The following is a 15,745-nucleotide window of genomic DNA, read 5'->3' as shown; positions in this document are numbered from 1 at the left end:
AATCTCCCTTTACCTGAATTTAAAGAAATACCATTCCACAACCAAGTCCAATGTAAAAATGAATTCAGTGCAGTTCTTCTGAATGTGAATATGAGTGAATGACTTGCTAGACTGCACTTGATCTGCAATCACTTACCTATACTAAATAAATAATAAATACAGGCTATTGTTTTTAGTATCCTGAAAAAGATGTCTTGTCTCATGTGTAAAGTTATATTTATTATAAGAACGAATAACTAATGAAAATGCACCTCAGTGTCATGGCTGCACGGAATTATTCCCGAGGACAGACCTTGTGAAGCTTCCAGGCTGGACACATCACAACCACAGATGATCTGAAAACCTTATGTTGGCCATTACTCCCAGCTTCATTCCCACCAAGCCTTTTACCAGAGCTGACCCCCTGTTCCTGATCCTGCTCGCCATCTGGTGGAGGCGCTAATGAGCAGTGAAATGGCCAAAGGGCAGGCAGCAGGGGGGAGCAGGGAAAACAAAGCAAAAAGGGGACAAGGGGCTGGAGCATCTACAAACTCAATAACCAGTCCCCGATGGTGGAGCTGGTTGTGGCAATAAAGGTTTTTGTGTTTTACAACCATCAGTGCTTGACAGCCATTAGCTGTGGACAGAACGTTCCTGTCAGGTACTTAAATACAAGGAAATGCATGGGTAAATTAAGCAACCTGCCCAAAGGTATTCAGCTCATAAAATGCAGAGGTACTAGTTCCACTTAGAGAATTGGCTTGATTTAATCCTATTGGATTGAAAACTTGCCAAAATATTTGTTATTAATCAAAAGTGATTAAATACTTGTGCCCAAAATTGAAAAGTTTGGATTCAAAAATTCTTTGATTAAAAAAATCCTAAAATAAAAGAGACTCCACCCTTAAAATATTACAAAAATGCTCTTTTGGAATATGCATTTACCTGCTTACCTAGTAAAAAACATAATAAAATGTGTAGGATACTAATTTTACTTATATACAACACGAAGATTTCTAAATTTGCATGAGTACAAGTAAATATGTATATGGGGTGTATAGCACCTTAAACAGGAAAAATCCAGTTCACATTTGCTGTCATATAAAATTGTCATTGAATTCCAAAATATCTGTCATTTTATTAGAGTGAAATTAAGGTGACTGTCTTAGCCAGGAGTCTATAGATCTGAGATATCATATAGAGAAATAGGACATTCATCTGAATTCTTTCCTGTCTAGAATTTTCCACTATTCCACCAGTGAAAGAATAGCACGTCCTTCCTTGATTACAGTTTAATTAGCTCACGAGGGTTTGTGGCACTGCAACAGCATTGCTTGAGCTGTGGACTCTGCAGTCCATGCCTTTATAATCCTAAATGGTTAAAGTCTGGTAGAGGTTGGCCAGACCCAACAGAACTGGATGACTGCATAGTGCAGATTATCAAACTCTACTTAAAGACTTTACAGAATCATTAAAATAATTATTTTTATTCAAAATAGCACTTCAATATTAAAACAAACAAAAAGGATTGATCTTGAATTCATATACTAATGATCAAGTCCAATTCTTACTTTCTGGTGTGACTTATTGTTTTCATGTTGAATCGCGCACTTTTAAGTAACCATTTTAGTGAATTTTACAGTAAGCTACTAAAACAAGCTGAAGTTACTTTCCCCCACAGTTCTATTAAGAATTGGGAAGTATTCCATTTTTATCACAAAATATATCAAAGAAAGAGATCATTTCAGAAGATATTACTTACCAGTTTTAAATGAAATATACACATCAGAAAATTTCTTTGTAGTTACTCAGCATACATCAAAGATACACTGCTTTAAAGAGATCATCTCCTGTTTTTTAAAGCATGTTAAGAGTGTAAGTTTCTAAGGGAAAATGATTTCACCTTCACACTCCATTAGCAGTTTTTTATGTTCTATCAAAGTTATTTCTTCTCTTCTGATTCCAGCAAGAAATTACAATAATCAGGAATATATACTATTGAATATTCCTTTCCAAACACCAAGTTATATATCAGTTTAAACAAAGCAAGTGTTAAGTTATAAATAGTCCAAAGTTTTTATTTATTTATTTATTTTTTAAGTAACAAACATCTGGAGAGGAAAAGTAATGGAAATGAAAGCCTAATGCTTTAACTTCAAAATTAGATTTCCAGGTTCCTCAGTACATGAATGCTTGAGATCTTTAGAAGAATATCAAAGAGTCTGAATCTGGCTGGTTGTAGTGGATTTTATTCTGATTTACTTCCTCCCACTCAATCCTCAAATCATCACTTAAGTTTCTATGTTTCTACAAACCAGGAAAAACAAAAAGCCCTTGTTGCCTCTTTAGAAACTTACATGTTTCACTAACAAATGAAATTACATCACTTTCCTGTGTATCACAGACTCTTTAATAAAAGAAAGACAACTGCCCCCCCATAAGAGCTAGAATGGAAATGCATACTTTCAAATTCACATACTGCTACATCCTGTTAACAAATGAGAGAATCAGCGTCCCCAGAAAACAGCTGGGAACTGCTAGTAACTTTTTAGTGACCAATGGAAGTGAAGTTCCAGCATCTGGTCCTTGGGTAAATTTCTAAGTCAATCTCAGTATCTCCAGAATGATATTTCTCCCCTTAAAAAATCAATTCATATTGGAGAGTATTTTCCTTTTGTTGGAAATTTCCTTTCTTGCAAAAATATTCAGACAACAAAACACCTGAAAGCATTGCCTATCCTATTCTCACTAATGTATTCATTGGTATTCTGTCCTTGTTGCCTTTTGTCCAGAAACACTAGCTGCTTCACTACACAACATCTGGATGGAGCATTTCATATGTGAGGTTAACATCTTCATTATTTCATTGTATTCTTTTTTTTTTTTTAAGATTTTTTTTTTTTATTTGACAGGTAGAGTTACAGTGACAGGGCGAGACAGAGAGAAAGGTCTTCCTTCCGTTGGTTCATCCCCTAAATGGCCGCTACGGCCGGTGCACTGCGCCGATCCGAAGCTAGGAGCCAGGCGCCTCCTCCTAGTCTCCCATGCGGGTGCAGGGCCCAAGCACTTGGGCCATCCTCCACTGCCTTCCTGGGCCACAGCAGAGAGCTGGAATGAAAGAGGAGCAACCGGGACTAGAACCCGGTGCCCATATGGGATTCTGGCACCGCAGGCAGAAGATTAGCCAAGTGAGCCACGGTGCTGGCCCTCATTGTATTCTTAAGTCTTAGATCCACTACACGAAAACTTTCTTTCCAAATATTTTCCATCACTAAGCTAGTTATGTGGGGAGCACATTTCCTAGGCAAAAATTGAGAAAAGCAGATATTAGATGCCTCATTTCAATTGAAAGAAAGCCTGGCTAATGAAATTCTACAGAGGTTCTGAGAACCAGTGCATCTCTACATGTGCATATAGGTGCACAGCAGAAATACCACTTTTCAAATTGACTAGTACACATCACTGAACCTTTCTAAGAAAAAAGCCTTAGAACTGCAATATAAAAATTTCTACTACAAATCGACTAAAAATGCACTTCCATATTATTTACTACTAATTCTTAAGCTTGATAGGTTTCAGCATAGAAAAACTGAAGATGTCACAATACAGCCAAGGAATCTTGTTTAGGTTGACTCATATCTCTGTCCCAGGAGTAACTGCAGTGGCTATAAGTAATTAGAACTTAGGTTATGGTTGATAATAATATTAAAGTGTGAAGTGGAATTACTCATGATTTCTAACATTCTAACACTTTTTGAGTATTTACTATGTGCCATGCCCTTTATTAAGTCCTTGCGTGTATTATTTCAATTAATCTTCAAAAAATTCATACAAGAAATGTATCTGGACTTTGGAAAAAAGACAAGCAATCTGCTTCTGCTGGCCAGGTGGTAGGCTTGGATTTGAACCTCAAGCCACCTGAATCCAGATCCTGAGCTCCTAACAACAACAAGCAGAAAAGTTAGGCCCCACTTCTCTCTCTTTTCTGTGCCTCCTACACTTTCTACACATCTACACACACAAATGAAAATCCAGAGATCATTTCATCAAGATAACAGACCTGGGATCTAATTCATACTAATAGCGGGGTCAGCAGACAAAGGAAAATGAAGTAAAGAGTAGAACTACTCTTAATCAAATCTAGCTGACATGCTTTGGATGACTGGATTAGCCAATGCTCCATCCCCTCCACAAGTAAAACTGATCAAAGTTCCTCTCCTATTCTCACAGATTTTCGGTTAATCAACTTCTGATTAACCTACCAACTACATCAGAGGAGAGGGTTACACCACAGGCATTTTTTTCTGGGTGTGTTACATGAATCTATAAGATTTATAGGACATAGTTTTAAATCAAAAGAACTTTAAAACAAAACCAGAATAAAGGAGGAGGGAATTTGGCTTCTAAGTCATGTATCTAGCAAATCCAGTCAGTTCAAAAATATATCTCTAACTCAAGGAAATCAATGAATGACACTGTTGGAAAGAATTGAACTTACCATAAAGTGCAAGCTCATTTCCTATGGAAAAATGCAATGATTTATTTCTTCAGTACAAGCCACTGAAGGGACTGTCTAACTGTGACTGGCTGCAGTCTACCCAACAGAAGATATGCAAGCAAAGAGGAAACACACTGTTGAGAAAAAATACACAGTTTCCTTTTGTTTCCTTTACTAAACAGAACAACTCTTCTTTGGGGACCAAATCAAGGACTTGTAACAATTGACCACATGGTATTTTCCATGCTTGCAGCCAGTAAAAATTAGAAACTAAGAAAGTCAATGAGAATCCAGTTATTCCCAGAAAGGCAAGAGTTTCTATGGTGGATGCCTCCTCACATGGGCTTCTCGCCCAGCTGCAAGATCTCATGTCTTGGAATCCAGATTTCCCTCACTCCAAATGAACAAGAAGCTATTAAGAAAAAATCATACACATCCTTTTCTTATTCTGTTTTACTCCACCTTGGCTGAAACATCAACTGTGGGAGGGAGAATGTTGTGAACAGATGGTGAGGTATTAAACTGTGGTACTTGGAAGTGCTGTGGAAGTTGTAATCAACCCATTGGCCAGGGGGGGAGCCACAGGAAGGAAGCTACAGGACTAAGACAAATGGATGGTAACTGGCAAATACTATAGGATAGCCCAAAGGTACAGATGAAAAGGCGGAGGAGTTAAAACACCTGCTTTGACAGAGGCTGATAAATTTTCATTGTATCTGCTTACAATTTATTTTATTTCACTTTAGCCACAGTAATCCCATGAATTCAAAGAGCTCATCTATTTCCTATTATGTTGCCTTTTAGAAAGCCCATTCAGGGTGGTGGCACTGAGGCGTAGTGGGTAAAGCCTGCAGTGCCAGCATCCCATATGGGTGCCAGGTTGAGTCCTTGCTGCTCCACTTCCGATCCTCCTCTCTGGTGTGGCCTGGGTAAGCAGTAGAAGATGGCCCAAGTGCTTAAGCCCCTGCACCTGCATGGGAGATCTGGAGGAAGCTCCTGGTTCCTGGCTTCGGATCAGCACAGCCCCAGCCATTGCAGCCAACTGGGGAGTGAACCAGCGGATGGAAAACCTCTCTCTTTTCTCTCTCTCTCTCTCTCTCTCTCTCTCTCTCTGCTTTTCCTTCCTCTGTGTAACTCTGACTTTCAAATAAAATAAATAAATCTTTAAAAAAAAAATACAGGTTTTTCTTATTGATTGGTTCAATTGGATGGGATGTCTTCAGAGTTCTGATGCTTATAAAATATCAGATCTATATTTGATTTTTCTGTCATTGATTTAGTCCACAGTGCACTCGCTAGTGTTTAATGGATGTAGCACTTTTTGAATTAAAGGTTTGCAGTTTCCCCCTCAGTTACCAGAACACTCTCTCTGAGAGGCCTGAGTGCACACAAGAAAGCTGATAACCTGAGGCCACCAAGCTTGGCAGGCCACGTTTAGGCTGTCTAGTGGACATTCCCAGATATGCCCAGACTTCCAGCCAATCCTGACAAAGCACCTTTCTTGCAAGATCAGAAGCCTATAGATTTTAGACTCCAAGAATTAGCTCCATGAGTCTTTCCATTGGTGGTCCCAGACATCCTTGAAGCAGAAACAGGCCCTTCTGCTCTGCCTTGATCATATTCTTGACCCAAAGCATCCATGAGCATAATAAAATCTTTTTTTTACACTATTAAGTTTTGAAACAGTTGATGAAGCAGCAACAGATAACTGGAACCATATGTACAATAAGGGAGGTGATAAACCCACTGGTTATGGAACCCACACCTGGAATATGATACTTAGTTCTGGGTGATATATTTCAAAGATTAGAAAACAAACACACTCAGAAAAGAATAACAAGCATGTTCTTTTACAGGGGGAAAAAAATGAAAGGATTAAAGATATTCAAACCAGAAAAGAGAACAAAGAGTATGTGTTAATTGTCCTCAAATATCTGAAGTGTTATCATGAATGAAAGTGAAAACAATTACTCTGTATATTCCTAGGAGGGAGGCCTACAGACAGTGGCCAAGAGGTACAGACAGTCAGATGGAAGAATATTTCAGTGTTCAGAGTTTCTGAGGAAAAAAGAGGCAGCATTAAGGACTAGTGAGTTCCCTAACATTAAAGGTAATCAAGCAAGGGCCAGATGAGCAGCATATGACGGGCAGGCTTAGGAGAGTGCATTTACGGAACACAAGATTGAATGAAATCCCCTTACTTGAAGGTTACACTGTAACACTGAGATGTTTTTAATCTAAAGATCATCCCTATTTCCTTGTGCTAAGAAATCTAATCCCAACACATGTTGAGCAGAGGAAAAAAAAAAAAGATGAATAAATTAAATGAAAGGCAATACCAAAGTATAAATAGAAAGTGATGCAGAACTGTAGAGGAGAAAGGAATGGCAAACAGGAAAATATAACCCAGAATGGCAGGGGAAAAAATCTGAAAAGAGATGGAACACGAAGAATAAACGAGAGAAGAGAGGAAGAAGGCCAAAGAAGCCCTCACACACAGCAGTGGCTGCAAAGGGTGCCTTCAGCCCTCTTGAGAAATTGATTTATTTATTTGCAAGAGTTTTCTCCCCCATCAGTAGGTGACACAGGCCAGAAGACTGTGAGTGGTATAGAAACAAAAGGATCAAGATTCAAGCGCTAAAATGAGCGAAGCTCTTCAGCGATGCCTGAATTTCTGGCCTTAAAAGGTACAGGACCTGTGTGTCTATAGGATCAAGCACACTACTATGGGTGCAGTTGTCTCTAATGTCAGCACGTAGAGTGTGACCACTGAGGGAAGCAAGAAAAAGTGGAAACTAAACCCTCATTCCTTAACCAAGCCATATGAAAAAGGAAACCAGAATCATACAGAAAAGGAGAGGTGTCCAAAACAAAGCCATGGAGGAAATTAAAAAGAAAGAAGGGAGGGAGGAAGAAAGAGGTTAAAAAGTTATCTCATAAACATTTCATATGAATTTTATCACCATTTGTAATCAACTTCCAAGGTTTCATGATACCCTTTAACCTTAGTTACTCCACCCACTGAACAAGCCATTTCATTGTTAGCCCCTTTGAAGGAAGAGTGGGCACCCTTTTGATGTTGATAAGAGAAAGAAAAAGGGGGTCACGTTCAGGAAAGGACAGTGTTCTGAGTAAACGCCTGGTCTAGTGGTGATAATCTGTCATTCGCCTTAACCCTTTCAAAGATTCATCAAACCAGAACCTAGAAATTCACGTAGTTGATGGCCTAAGACTATTTTTTTTTGTTTAGAAAAGGCAAGCTTTTGTTTTGTTTTGTTTTTCAAATAAAGAACGTAAATGACACTTTATAACTCACCCATTTCCTAGGTCTGCCTCTTGGCCGTTTTTCTCCAGTGGCTTCTGCTTTCTGCAAAATAAAAAAGAAGTCACATAGTCTCCTCCCTGACACTATGTACAAGTGCAGCCCCCAGGGACACATTTCAAGATACGATGTTCTGGTCTGCAGATGAGGTACCAGGATTGTCTTAACAACCTCCTTCCCCTTTAAGGATCTCCCTCTGCATTTAGGATCCCATTCTGCACCCCTGGTTTTCACTGAGTGATGTAAAGATCCATCCATGCAACCCCTTACCCTAAATGACTTCCAAGTAATGGCCTCTGTAGTACATGAAAAAGTTCTTTAAAAGATACGTTGCTTTTGTTTCTTTCCATAAATTAAAACATTATCCTCACATTGCCTAACTACTGACTTAATATTTTGGAAAATTTATGTTTCTGACTTAATCAGGATTTTATTTCTGTATTGTATCTAAAATTATAAAAATTAATGTTGATATAGAGATTTAAATTTACAAAGCACATCCACCCACACTGCTAATCACAAGCAAGTCTAAACATAAAAAAGAATACATTAAGCATTGGAATTCAAAATAACAAACATTTGTCCGCTTCTTCATGGTTAATTTCCTGCTCTTAGCCAAAAACAATCATCTGTCAATCAGTTTAACTAAAGAGGAGGGGTGAAGAGCTGGCATAAATCATCATTATGGGTATTTAAAAATAATAATTAGTGAAAACATACATTAATAATAATTTTACACTCTAAAGAGCGGATACCAATATATTCAGAGTGTTTCACTGCTTTACTTTATGTAAGACTTTTTTGGTATCATAGTTTTTTTTTTTCCTTTTTCAATCAATCTTAACATTATAAATAAAGCATTAGCCTTTTCTCTGTATTTGTGACCCTACTCTAATCCCCAGGTACACCAACACACTAGCACACACACCTCACATAAATCCGAAAAAACGTGTTTATGCTTTTCAGTATAAAGAGATCTTAGTCATACTGTTCTATGCATGTGAATCATCCCATCGCTACCTCAACAGAAGAATACAGGCATCTGAGCCAGGACAACTTGTTTTCCATTTTACTTCTGTTTTGTGGGTTACCGGCCAGTGGTTACTTGGCACAATGATACTAAAACGACACTGAGAAATAAAACTTCCCTCTTCTTGTTAAAAATAAGTGGACATAAATGATGATGGATAGATAAATGACAGATAACAAAGGCTACAAGATTTCTCATCAAACAATATCTCATTGATCTGGCTTCATTGTCCAACAGGTCCCATGAATTAGCCCTAACTCTATATGATTGTTATATCAGCTCCCATTTATTGAGCATTTAAAATATCTCAAACACTGCGCTGTTAATCAGACGTGTTACTTTACTCCTTAAAGCAGCCTTATTAAGTGGGTGTAATTATTTCTCTTGTTTTGTAGAACTAATTCTAATAATTAGAAAGGTTAAGTAAGTAAATCACTCAGGGTCACATGAGATTGGAATACATTTCTGTTTAGTTCTAAAAACTGAGTCTTCCTTCTAAACAATGTTACCTCCCTTAGTACTCAAGCTAGTGCTACCATAGATAATAGTCCAGAAAGCTAAAATTGTAGTTGATTCAGCTAATTGTCACTAAATCAGAGCACAAGGGAAGCTGGTCACCTTCAGAAGTTCTATTCGACTCTCAGATTTGGGCTCTCTGATGGTGCTCACTACTTCTGAGTGATCACAGGGCCAGTGGCACTGTCTCACCTTCAATCCTAAGGGCATGAGTGAAATTAAGTGAGAGCCAGGTACGCTCAGTAAAACCCCACCATCTTTCATTGTTGTCCTGGACAGAGAGAGGAGCGCCAAGTGGCACACTCCACTCACCTCTAGAAAGCTTAGGTTCAAATGCCCGCTCTTCCATTTGAGTGTGACGACTTTGGGCAGGCTCCTGAAAACCTGAATTTGATTTCATCTGTAAAATGGAGATAACCTCCCGGGAGAAGTCACTGAGCTATGTGGAAATGCCCACCACAAATGAGGGGCTTAGCAATTTTTAGTTTTCTCCTTTAAGTCAGTCCAATCTCACAAAAGGTTCAGTCAATGCAAGTATCCCATGACACCCATCTGTCACCTTTAAAATGAAGCTTTTAGGAAATACTCTGGCTAGTGCATAGCGAATTGTGGGAGTACAGAGTCCCTTAGTACAGAGGCAGCATCTGCTTGAATCTTTGGGAGCAACTCTAAGATTGCACAGTTTATCCAGCAGTAAATTACACAAACATGGCAGATGGAAACTTTTCTAATAGCAATGGGTATGGTAGGTGGGGTTGGGGTAGCAGGCTGTTGACCTTGGAGGCTAATGGGGCTACCCCAGGTTTTTGCTGTGCAGTTGTTATGTTTCAGGGGCCATGATGAGATCTGGGTACGCCTGAAATCCATTGAAGAGAGGGTTTTTTTTTTTTTTTTTGTTCTCTGAAAGGAGTCTTCTTTTCAAAGTCAGAGGAAACAAATCTCTCAAAGAGAAAAACCTGCAAGTAAGAAGACTTCTAAATGATCGCCTCATTTACAAAAAGCCTATTGAGAAATAAAATTCGCACCATTAACTAAAGGGCAAAATATCACGATTATCACTCAGACTTGTTAAAAGCAAGCTTGCTCCTTGGTCGTTGAGGCCAGTGTTACATGTAAACTGAAACCCTCTTCTGAGACTACATCTATAAGAAATACATTAGTTGCACTGTGTGGCATCTATCTGGGAGGTTTTCATTGTTCTTTAAAACCCATATTATTTAATCATTCTAATCAAACTCCACAAAGTCTGCAAAACAAGCTAGGATTTTAGTTTGTAAACCAGCATAGATCCAGGATTTTTACATATTGGAAAACACTGACTTAAACGTTGTTCTGCTGTGTTTAATGCTCTTCAGGATATTATTTTTCAAAGAAGACAAAACAAAACATTCAAGGGGCGTGTTTTGTTTTAATATGTCAACATGTAATTCTGTAAAAGCATATATTTGGTTTTCCTTTGCTGGAATACAATTTGAATCTATACTACAAACTCCTGTATAATCAAGACATGACTACCAAGTTCTATTTATTTCTTATATACAGGGAGAAAAGAGTTTTGATAACTGTGCATTTGTTAAGGACTGAAATATCAGACTATCAACAACATGATTAAGCTTATTTTCAAAACTATCATATCTCATTAAAATGTTCTTTTTCCATGTTTGTCATCACTCATAACTTTTGTTTCTTTTTTAAGGTTTAGATTCAGAACTATCTACTTAATTTTACAATATGTTTAGGACAACTTGACTGGGATCGGGAGGAACTCTAAATGGGAAATGTATTTCTTTCTCTGAGAAGTTCTGGTAGTCTAGGCTCTTAAGTGTACTTCAGAATAAAAAAAATAAATAAATTAAGGAACTTCATCTAGCAAGTAGATCACTTGAACCTGAAAATACTGCTTAGTGCTAGCGTCTGATGACCAGAAACATCTCAGTGGAAGGAGGGTAAGAACTAGTCCTTATATTATACAAGGAAGTTTCAAAAGGTGGAAAATGGAACTGGAAGTTGAGTTTATTTGGGTGCAAAGAATTTTGAAATTTTTTTTTCATAGTATGCACATTCCCTGAACTTTACACCCCTCCTATGTATGCTTTATTTCCCTTTTACCATCAGAATTCTGGAGCCTGGTAAAACTTTAAAAATCGTTTCATCTAGCTCTCTTATTTAACAAATAAGAAAACTTCTAAATTAACAAATCCCCAAAGGCACGGCCCTGTAGTTTATTTGGGGGTCAGACGTCTGTGGTATCAGTTGCAGGAGGCATATATTGCCAATGTCTCTATAAGCTTGCAGACCCTGCCAAAGGTTTCTCCAAACCTAATTTCCAAACTGCACTTCAGATCACTGGAGATATCAGAAATCTACTTTCTGAAATCGGCTGTCTATAGAATAGTTACAGTTGTGAAAAGGGCTTAAGTTTAGAGTCAAAGTCAAATTCAAACCCCAGTGCCACCATCTTCTGGAGCTGGGTATTAAACATGTCACAATTTACATCTCTGGGTCACAGTTTTCTCATCTGTGGTAGGGAGACCACAATTCTGACCCAGAAGACTAAAGGAGCTAAATGTATGAGGGGACTTCAAAAAGTTTGTCGACAACACAATTTAAAGATAATGAAAAGGTTTCTGGGGGAAAAATAAATAAAAAAAATAAAGATAATGTTATTTTTAATGAACTTTCTTAAGACCACTCATATATGTGAAGTGCTTGACAAAAGTCACGGCATTTGACAGGTACTCAAATATAATTTTCCTCTTCTTATTTAAAAATGATGACCTTAAAAAAGAATACTGACCAACTCTATAAATTTGCACATCAGTTTCCAAGTGTTTTCTTACTTAATTAGGGCAGTTATTATTTCCCCTGTTTCCAGCTTCATGGGAGATTAAGTGACCTGCCCATGTTCATAAGTAGTAGAACTGAGATGTGATTTGATTTTATGGCAGTAAAGGGTCAGTTCTTTCGGAAGAGATTCCCATATAAAATAAAGTCACCATGGGCAAATTTAAAAAGCAAAACAAAACTTTCTAGGGCGAAATCAAATGAGAAGTTAAAAGTAAAATATTTTCAATTTTGCTATAAAGACTTGGACAAAAGCAAAGATGGGCAACCAAGAAAATAATTCTATTCTGACTTCAGGATCAAATTTAGTTAGCTGTTCAATTTTTGCTATTCTTAACGCTCTCATCATATCTTATATGAATTGTGCTAGAAGCAGAACTCCCTTACTCCAAATCAATCCATGCATCTGAACCAAAAAAAAGCTAGGAAAATACCTAATTATGATGGTACTTTCTTCTGTTTTCAGGGTTTTGTTTTTTGTTTTTTGTAGGACTAAGATCAATGGACCTAAGAGTGTATGAAACAAACTAAGCAAAGTCTATTAAGTCACATTTTATTTCTTTTAGAGGCTCTTTTAAAAACTATAAACAGTGTGAATCAGTGTGCATTGGCATCAAAATCAACTGGACTAATCAATCAGACCAGGCATTGAGTAAATTCTCATTTTACTCTTTCAATAGCACAGTTCTATGAGTTTCCCAATTTTAAGTGGAACCATTTTTAATCTTGAGAAGACGTCACAATTTTCTCTCACACTATATTTTTCAATAGGAAACATACAAGTCCATAATCCATTGCAGTTCATACTCATTCTTCCCAAGGAATCCCTTGTTGTCAACTCTCCTGTCATCATTTTTCATACACTTGTCTTCATGTACATAAGCATTAAATTAAAACCAAGACCAAAATACCAAAATGATAGGAGTATCTTTCATTTCCAAAGTTTGAAATTCTCTTCTAAATCCTCCATCTACCTCTTTTGTAATCACAAAAATCAACAGCAATGATACAAGATTTCACAGGAGTTACCTTCTGAGCAAACTGCTTCCTATAATATCCTGTGGAAAAGAGAATAGCCTTACTGATGCTGACTAAATCAAATAGAATATGCCATTAAAAATCCTTAGTATATTAAAGTAATACAAAAATCAACAATAGCCTAAAATGCAGTCAGTTCTCTCGCTTTGCTCTAGTTAGCATAATAAAAATTCATAACTAAAAACTTCAGAATCTAGGACAAGAAAATTCCATTTCTACCCCAGTGCCTAGCAATGTGGTTCTGAGTTCTGAAAACTACAGAAAGTCAGCTAATGAGACATGACAGTTTTGAATGATTTAACTGACACAAGGCGCTCTTCAGTACGTATCTACTGTCAAGGAAGAGCTGCAATGCAATAGAACACCAATCTGGTATATTCAGTCTCCTGAGAGAAATGATCCCTGAGATCTTGAGGTAGATATGAGCTAGAGATACAGGTCAGCCAAAGTAATGAGGAGCTCTTGATGGAAGAGTTCAGAAGGATGACAGTTTTTGGAGAATTAGAACTATGGGGCCCTTGAAATATGATTACTGCACAAAATAATTCATATACAGTTGAATCGTCCATTGTTGGGTCATAATTTATGCTGATTCAAATGCATTGCCAGAAAGAATTTACAGATGCCATTATATGTAAGGAAGGTTTAATAACTCCCTAATGAAGTTAAACAAACAAAAATTCAATGGTTTGGAGAAGTTAGCCTAAAATATCAAGATAATTGCGACAACAGTTGGGCTTTACTTGATTGCACCTGCCTGAATTCATTTGTGTACTCAGACAGGCACCTGAATCCCTCAATGGAACTTACATGCCCATTAAACACAGAGAAATAAAATTAAATCGTACTAGTACTGTACAAACCATTGACCCTGTATGACAACTTCTGGCATCATCTATTCCTGACTTACCTTTAACTATGCCTTTGGTTACTCCAATTGGGCTACTACAGTCTAAGGAAAACTCTGTCCTCACTCAGCATCTGTGCTCTAAGATTCATCTGAAAGGACGATTAAAATCTGTAGTCTCTCTTCCTAAAATATCTATAATGGGTAGTAGAAATAATTTATGAAAACTCAAATATATTTTAGGAATGCAAATGAGTAAAAGGAGCATGGACCTGTCTTTAGAGGATTCAATTAACATCAGACCTTCTTTTTCCAGCAAATTGGACATAGAAATTAGATGTTTATTCTGACCACATTATTGGAAGTATACATACTTCACTGAGATGATATTTTCATTCTGCACTTTGTCTGCTGGGTCTGAACATTAACACAAGAAGTCAGAAGGAAGGTCAAGCAAATGTATGACATTAGGGCTCTGTCACATCTGAGTTTTTTTCTATTACTCATTTTCATTGTATCAAAATTTCATGAAACATCCGAAAAAAATTTTTCTTCCTAACAGTATTTGAATGAAGTTGACTTGAAATTTTAAGGATGAATTTGACATGTGACCATTAACACTGAAGAATTAGTGAGAGCCCCCTCCAGTGTTCTCTCATGAATAAAAAGGATCAGCAAAACTCTAAACAGAAAGAAGGTTGTATCTTCCTTCTCTCTAAACATGGGAAATATTAAAATACAAAGTACTTCCACCCAGCACAGCCATGAGAAAACAAAACAAAAAGCAAATTTAGAGACAACTGGTCATAGGTATACCTCAAACTAAAAGATAAAAGGGTAAAGACACACTATGAGTATAAACATGCACATTCACATACATACACACACATACATGGATAAATTATTTATTTGGAAAAACAAATTGTGATTTCTTCTATTAAGGTAATGATATGAAACTGGTTCAGGGCAGATTCTGAGCAGTCAGATTGGTATTCTCAGGAATGGCTAGAATTGCACACAATGATCATCCCTGGAAATTCATATGAATGGATTATAAGTGGAATGAGGAATAAATATCTTTTTTTCTACAAGTTCCAAGCACAATAAATTGTTTTTTATACTCTTGTCTGTTTGACATATTATATAAACCCATTTTCGACTGAATATGGTCTGAAATTAAAGTGATAGCTAATTTAGTAGTCGTCCACTTGATCTTGCTACATTCTGAATGCATTGTCAAGTTTCACACTGTTAATTTTCTAACAAGCAGTTTTGTTTTTAAATGCCCCAAGGCCAGTTACAGAGTCCAAACACACTTTGTAAGCAGCAAGAAATTTTAAACACACAACATCATCAAGATTTCAGAATATAGTACATCTCCTCTAATTTTACAGCTCTTTTCTCTCATATACTTACCAGTTTTTGTAACAGATTTTTTCAATGTGATGTGTCTCAGCTTGCAGGAAAATACCCAATTTTTTAATTACTGAAGACTCCCCATATCTACTCTCATCAGTCTAGTAGGATATGTTTATCATACATGTTATGAACAATATAACATTTTCTAAAAATATTGGCATTTCAAAATCCTAGCAAGCTTATATTTTGTGAGAATACAATATGTGTTTGACAAACAAGTATATATTCAATAATCATGTTAATATAGCATAG

The 15,745-nt window shown here is 37.0% G+C and overlaps 1 protein-coding gene across 3 annotated transcripts in view; it reads right to left on the bottom strand.

The window, feature by feature from the left end:
- Positions 1 to 15,745, bottom strand: part of HMGA2 (high mobility group AT-hook 2) — a 134,155-nt gene that overhangs the window by 111,735 nt on the left and 6,675 nt on the right. For all 3 annotated transcript variants that reach the window (XR_011380142.1, XM_017341960.3, XM_051845646.2), the window contains one exon: positions 7,794 to 7,844. Coding sequence is in view for 2 of the 3 variants with exons in the window: in XM_017341960.3 (XP_017197449.1) it covers positions 7,794 to 7,844 (51 nt within the window). In the remaining variant the exon portion in view is untranslated. The remainder of the gene's footprint in view (positions 1 to 7,793; positions 7,845 to 15,745) is intronic.

Source organism: Oryctolagus cuniculus, chromosome 11 (assembly GCF_964237555.1).
Source record: "Oryctolagus cuniculus chromosome 11, mOryCun1.1, whole genome shotgun sequence".
In the NCBI taxonomy this organism is placed as follows: Eukaryota; Metazoa; Chordata; class Mammalia; order Lagomorpha; family Leporidae; genus Oryctolagus; species Oryctolagus cuniculus.
The sequence above is the reverse complement of the archived record's forward strand: the minus strand, read 5'-3'. Positions and strand labels throughout refer to the sequence as shown.